The sequence below is a fragment of the Myripristis murdjan genome, chromosome 19 (assembly GCF_902150065.1).
Source record: "Myripristis murdjan chromosome 19, fMyrMur1.1, whole genome shotgun sequence".
Classification (NCBI taxonomy): Eukaryota; Metazoa; Chordata; class Actinopteri; order Holocentriformes; family Holocentridae; genus Myripristis; species Myripristis murdjan.
In genome coordinates, this window is record NC_043998.1 from 12,994,855 (window position 1) to 13,001,682 (window position 6,828).

At 39.7% G+C, this 6,828-nt stretch overlaps 1 protein-coding gene across 1 annotated transcript; it reads right to left on the minus strand.

The window, feature by feature from the left end:
- Nucleotides 1–598: 598 nt before the first annotated feature.
- On the minus strand, nt 599–5,114 carry dlx4b (distal-less homeobox 4b). The gene is made up of 3 exons (XM_030077949.1): nt 4,550–5,114; nt 3,184–3,377; nt 599–1,285 (listed from the first exon to the last, which is right to left on the minus strand). The coding sequence occupies exons 1-3, from the start codon at nt 4,863–4,865 to the stop codon at nt 1,031–1,033; spliced, it is 765 nt and encodes a 254-aa protein (XP_029933809.1). The 5' UTR covers nt 4,866–5,114; the 3' UTR covers nt 599–1,030.
- Between the last annotated feature and the right edge of the window lie 1,714 nt (nt 5,115–6,828).

Here is a 6,828-nt window from a genome sequence, read left to right on the forward strand (position 1 = left end):
ATTTTAAAGGCAGAAATTCATGCACATGTGCTCTTCTGCCCCGGCTCAGCACAGTTCATGTGCCAAAGACAGGTGATATAACAGCTTGACATATCACTTATGTCAAGCTCATGTGCTCAATATGTCACGTGTAGGCTGTGCTGTGTCCTATGTATGTATATATATATATATATATATATATATATATATATATATACATATATATATATACATATATACACACATATATACACACACACACATATATATATATATATATATATATATATATATATATATATAAGTAAAAGTTTAAGTATAGGTAGTAAAAGTAAAAGTATAAGTAAAACTAAAAGTTTTGTGTTCATGGTACTTACACGAAGAATCGTGATTGTGCCTGATTGCTGTAAACCTGGAGTATTTTTAATATTTGGTGTGAACGTCATTTGGACCCATCGATAAATAATAAATAATTTACGGCTATAATAAAATAGCCGTGTGTGATCACACACACCGGTAGTTGTAATATGCTATCGTTTTGACATTTGCACACTTGGAACCATTTGGCTGAACTCAGCCACGTTAGCAATAATGCAACACAAGAATCATATACCGTCGATCCAACAGCCGTTTATTTGCATAATGCTCACAGCATTTACCATGTTGGACCATGCAGCTTAAAGTCGTGGTTGGCCAGAACTCCTCTGCTAATGAAGTAGACCTACATAACGGTCCAAACATGCCTCTATCCAGAATCTGTTTTTAAACTGCATACACTAAGCCATTTCAGTTAGTTTAGGCCGTGCACTTGATTCTGCAGTGACATAACCAAATAACAAAACAACCTGAATTTTGCAGGTAGTCAGTGGAAAAATGCTTTCAAAACGCACACGGAATACAATGAACATGAACAAAATATATTCAACACACATTTGAACACAACAGTTTTGCTGGCTTTGGCTGAAACGAGGCCTTTGGAGAGATCACCGAGTTCGTTGAAGCATGAGGGGCGCTCCATGCAGGCCGAGAGCAGGACACCAAAACAATCCACTCACATCATTTGAGGCCTGGGCATCGCGTCCTGATGGGGATGGTGATTTGGGTACCAATGACCAAAATTGTTCATGTAATTGTTTGGGTGCATCGGGGCTCCTTTGTTTGTCATTGACACCTCCCAAAGTTGGGGCAACCCAGGCGAGCAGGGAGAGATGGAATTTGTGCTGTGGAGATGTTCTCCCTCAGATCCGCTGCCATGCTTCATGATCTTTTTATACTTGGAGCGCTTATTCTGAAACCATATTTTCACCTAAAAAGAGAAAATGCATGAAATTGTCATTGCGGTTAACAATAAAGAGCAATCTAGGGAAATTATGCTGCGAATGGCTGTTTTATGGGCATATTTCTCCAATGAAACGCAATACACATTTCATTATTGGCCTACATCGAATATCGTCAGCAGTAAAAAGGGAAAATGGCACTGACTATTTAAAGTCCTCGTAAGTCACACATACTTTTCTGTGTCGTTTTTGCAAAGCCCGAGCCAGTCCTAGGCCTAATCTAGTGTATTGTTAGTCTATTCAGAAAAACTGTTGAGCGGCACTTGTAATCCATTAAAATAGAGCTCTCATTGTTCAGTGTTTTACGACTCCAATGGTGCATGACATCAACAAGCCGAGACTGAGAGCACTGTGAAATAAAACAAGCCCAATGAGAACTTGCGTGGATAGCACGCCCCCGCTGTGGTAGGTCAGCGAAATTTCTGCTGAATCAAAATAATATGGCTATTTTTATAGGCGTGCATTGGGGTAAATATTCAGAAAATGCATCATAGAGCCCGAGGAAGAAAGTTAAAAAAAAAAAAAAATCTCTCATAGAGCCACACAATATGCAGTAGAATTGAAGCAATTGCTGCATTTTAGGGATTTAGAAAAGTGTTCAGGACCAACTCAGATGACAGATTGGATCCGTTTGTTTATGTGCTATTTTGAAAATATCATACAAATTACACTTTCTATAGTTCTGCAGTTCCACCTGTTTTTCTTGTCGAAAGGGAAAAGCAACATCTGAGGACCCTTTTGATCCCGAAAATGATATATGGCCTGCAACATGTGCACCTGTTTATTTGTCTCCAATTACGTTTACAGATCTATGTGAAATTGGTGAAATTGTTCCCATACTGCCTATATGTCACCATTAGGTTCCCATATTTGTTTCACACAGTGCCTTTGTGTGTGTGTGTGTGTGTGTGTGTGTGTGTGTGTGTGTGTGTGTGTGTGTGTGTGTGTGTGTGTGTGTGTGTGTGTAAAGGCATGTTGTTTGCAAGTGCATAATTACCGCAGACTTGCGCGTTAATGACTGATTTCCCATCTTTGAGTATATATTTTGTTACCTCTACACAAACACTAACAAACACAGGAGGATAACTCAGCAAACACACAAACAAATAAGAATAAATAGCGGGGTAAATGGCCAAATAACTAACCAAATGACCAAATAAGAATAAACAATTAAATAAATAAATACATAATTAAAACATAAATAAATAAATACTGTTATTTTAATGTTGGTGTCCCTTACCAAAGTGGGGGGTTATTTAGATATTTCCTCAGTTGTAGAAAGTATTGCAATTGCATTGTTTATAATCTATAATTTAAGTGTTTATAGAGACAGCTCACACCCCTTATTTTTCAGACACGTCTTATTGTTTACTTCTGTACCAATTTGGATTTGATTATTTTGTAACGTGTGTGCTGCACTCTCACTGCAGGGCTAAAGAAGGGTTGACTCACAATGGAAATATAATGCTGAAATTAAGCATGGTAAATACGCGACTGCATTAAAAGCTTGACTTACAAATCACCACCATTAGGTTTTTCATTTGATCTCCGGCAGTGCCGTGAGCCTTAATAATAGTGAGCAAATAAGAGATTTCCTATTCAAACGTTGCGGATGAATAGCCAACTGCCTCTATCACTCATACAAACATGTTTTCAGTCTCTCATCAGTTACTCTAACACAAGATATTTGAATTTACAATTATCTCAGTAGACTTACATTATAATTAGCCAGCGTGTGAGTATTTGCATGTCTGTCATTTTAGGCAATGGTGTTACCAGCAGAATCACTACAAATGTCAGTTTATGAGTATTTAACCACACAGGCTATTGCATTTATGGAGCTAGAGGCTTGCATTTGAAGGCCCACCTGAGTCTGGGTGAGCCCCAGCTTGGCCGCCAGGTCGGCCCGCTCCGGCAGGGCCAGGTACTGGGTCTGCTGGAACCGCTGGTGCAGAGCCTGCAGCTGCAGGCTGGAGTAGATGGTCCGAGGCTTCCGTATTTTCTTCCCTTTGCCATTCAGGCGAATGCCCCCGTTTTCAATCCCCACGGACTTCTCGCGATCTTTTCGGTGGAACAGAGAGCAGAAAGTGAGATGACCTAAAGCAAAGTTTTGATTTATAACTTTTTCTTCTTTAGGCTATACGTCAAGACAAACGATGGGATTCACTGGTGAGATATTAGGCTTTCAACTTCCCTAGGTTGCTTTGAAGTGATGGATAACTTCTTAATTCAGCAAAAAAGAAATGCTCCCCTCTCTCCTAAAATGATGGCATTTATAATCTAATCCCAACTGGAAAGTGCATGGATATTTCTGATCCACAGGCCTTGGACTGCAGGCTGTCCACAGCCTCTGGGCCTAAAGGTCTCTGTAGGATAACTCATGATGTTTTATTACTGAGAGAGTACACTGATTGATTTGATTATTATTCTCAGAATTCATGATTTCCATATGCCTATAACATTTAATATCTCGAAGTTTCAGTAGGACCAGGCATTAAATTAGGCTTGGTGTTTTCTTGGAGGGGGTGGGGGAGGGGTGTCACCTGTGCCAAGCTGTGCCAGTAGCAACAGTGTTAAAAACGCGCCAAATTTCTGCACTGACTGCATAATGCTGATAACACTAGACTGTAAGTGAGCAGAATACAAGGAAAATTGTTTTTAAAGTGGCAAACGAGGAGCACCTCCACAAGAACCCGGAGATTAAAGCACTGCTATTCTCTGGAATCGTTTTGTTAATCTGCACTAACAATGGGGGTAAAAAAAAAAAACAAAAAAAAAAAACGAGTTCCTGAGGTAGGCCCAGGCTCACGGTCCATAATTGGACCTACCCACAGAAAATTATGGTCAATAAAATTAATGGCGCCATCTGCCTTCATTATATAACATGAGTGGTAAAGAGAGAATAACCGTGATAAATGCAGTGGTGGAGAAGAGGCCTTATTTTGACATTATTGCCTCTTAACTACAGAGGTTACAATAGACCAACCTTTGCCAAAACCTTAGTTAAATTGTATTTTGGTACATAACATTATATGTGTAGAAATTTGACTTTAATTTATTTGCCTCTTACATCTTAAAGTGAACTACTGTTCTCACCGGTTTAAAGTGTAATCTCGAAAATTGAGCGGCCTGTGCGTAACTGCACCAAGGCACAGTGGCAACCCAGCGCAGGAATAATATACATAGGATACAATAATTTCACCACGCTCGGTTTCTATTACTTTCTCACATACCTGTGTGCTCTAATCTCGTGTGGCCCAGGCTGTTGCTGTGATTGCTGTGCTGGTAGGGCATGTAAGCAGACTGGGGATGAGTGTTCACCGCGCCGGGGTAGGCGTAGCCCAGAGAGCGACCGTACGACGCGCCGGGAGGAAAAGGACTTTCGTGCTGTGAATGCCCGGCAGCGTGCAAGCCATGAACGGGGTAAATGTGAGAAAGTCCGGGGGAGTGCTGCTGGTGTGCCGGATGTCCGTGGCCAAACTCTAGGAAGGCCGATTTAGAGGGATCTGAGCCATTCAGACTGTCAGGCATAAAACCCACAGACATCATTAGCTAATACGCAAGTCCATAAACCCGTCGCTCTGAAGAGGGTTTCATGAGTTCTGTCGCTCAACGAGGAGAAGTTGGAACAAATCCAAGCTCAGGTCCAGCATCGCTCATGAGAAAATATATTCCCAAATTGTAAAATATGTATGTTCACGGCTGTTTGGGGTAGAAAAAAAAACGAATAAAAGCGAAAGGGATCCTTCTTTACATCCCTGGCTGGGCTGACATGGTTCTCCAGACACCTCCTGCCTGCAGAGCCTCAGACATACTGCCTTCCATCAGCGCGCTCTCTGATTGGTCTCCAGCAGCCGGATGTCACTGGAGCTCCACCATTAACTTCATTAACATATGATACTGGATGCAGCTCTTCAGCCGCAGGGAGCCCCTCTGATTGATAATGTGATCATCTATAATTCGTTTTCAGGTATACAGTAATTTTATCGGTTTGTCTGTAATGCAAGTCCATCAACTTTTCAGTTTCGTCCATTAGAAATGCGTTGAGATGCAGAATTAATATTGTTTTTTCCCCTTTTAATATTGATATTTGTTCCTCGATGTAGGTCGAGGTTTTAGGCGTTTCAGTATGGGAATATTTGACTACATTATTATTATTTTTTGACCAACATCTAGTTGTCTATTTTACTCTTTACAGTACATACGCAATTTTGATCATGCTAAAAAGTGAGTTTTAATTGGCTGTTAATTAGCATTTAATAAAGGTCAATGCGCTCTTACATGTGCTGCAAAGGACTTTGGTTCACGCAAGAGCATAGAATATATTTAAAAAAAATAATAAATAAAAAAAAAATCTGATATGCTACTCGTAATAGATCACCTGAACAAAATGTGACTCGGATATAATTTATTCTAAGTCTTAAATCTTGTGCACAAATCAAATCAAACTAGCCTATTTGTCTTAATATTGAACTTGAACTTAACATTGAATAATGCACAATGTTGCAACTCCGGACTGAAGCAATTTAATTGAAACTGAATCGAATAGACTACATTATCACATCTTCATTTTTTAAAGTCCTGGACGAAAGCAAAATTATATTTCGCTGTCGTCCCGGTTTTAATTTAGAAAAGCATCGAAAATGAAAACGTCGTGATCAAAATATTTTCCTATATTTGGCTCGTTGCTTCATGTATTTCGCACCATATATGCCTTTTTACAGTTTTACAGAAATATGTGCAAGAAAGCTTAGTTAAGTGTAAAATTAATCACAAAATCAATCGATTTCTGTCCGAAAAATACGTGGGAATTAAATATATTTTATTATCTGTAAACAGCATGTTGGTGTTGACATGTCACCAGTTTTGCTCCGTGGCTATTAACGCTGAGTCAGGCCTGTTATGTGTCGAATAAACTTCTATAAATTTTACTGCTCATTCAGCACTCTGCAGTCTCAGCTTTGTCTTATAAAATGTCCAGAGCGGTCTTTTACAAATAGCCTACTGCTCCAAAAAAATGAGCTCATCTCCACAAGTCGTATATTCCTAGAGGGTAACTGATTTGCAGGAATCAAAATACTTGAGTGCACATAATAAAATGCATACAGTGACATTACACAATTAATGAAGTGAATCGATACCCGTGCAGTTGATCTAGTTAATATGCATGACTGAATAAGAGTGAATATTTCTTATCTGGTGACCTGCAGCAGCAACCAGAGGGAAACAGGATCTCTGAATGCAAGGGATGATCACAACCCACTAAAACATGTAATTTCAATTCAGCATGAATCAAAAACACAAGGCCTGCAGTATGTCATTCATTTTATTTTTACCAACTGTGTGGGTGCATAAAATTGAGGAGAAAAGGTGTGAAAAACATGCTGTACCTGCCAAAGGAGGAATGGAGGGCTTGTATAGCAGACTGCACAGTCAGCAAAACCTACAAGGTGCATATGCATGTACTGTGGAAATAGAGAAAATGGTGACCACAGGCTTAAAGAGCAAGCCT

Excerpts from the sequence above, each read along its gene's own strand:
- dlx4b (XM_030077949.1), bottom strand. The coding sequence starts at position 4,865 with ATGATGTCTGTGGGTTTTATGCCTGACAGTCTGAATGGCTCAGATCCC. Across the intron at positions 3,378-4,549 it reads CACGAGATTAGAGCACACAG|ATCGCGAGAAGTCCGTGGGG; the intron begins GTATGTGAGAAA and ends TCCACCGAAAAG. Across the intron at positions 1,286-3,183 it reads TGGGGCTCACCCAGACTCAG|GTGAAAATATGGTTTCAGAA; the intron begins GTGGGCCTTCAA and ends TTCTCTTTTTAG.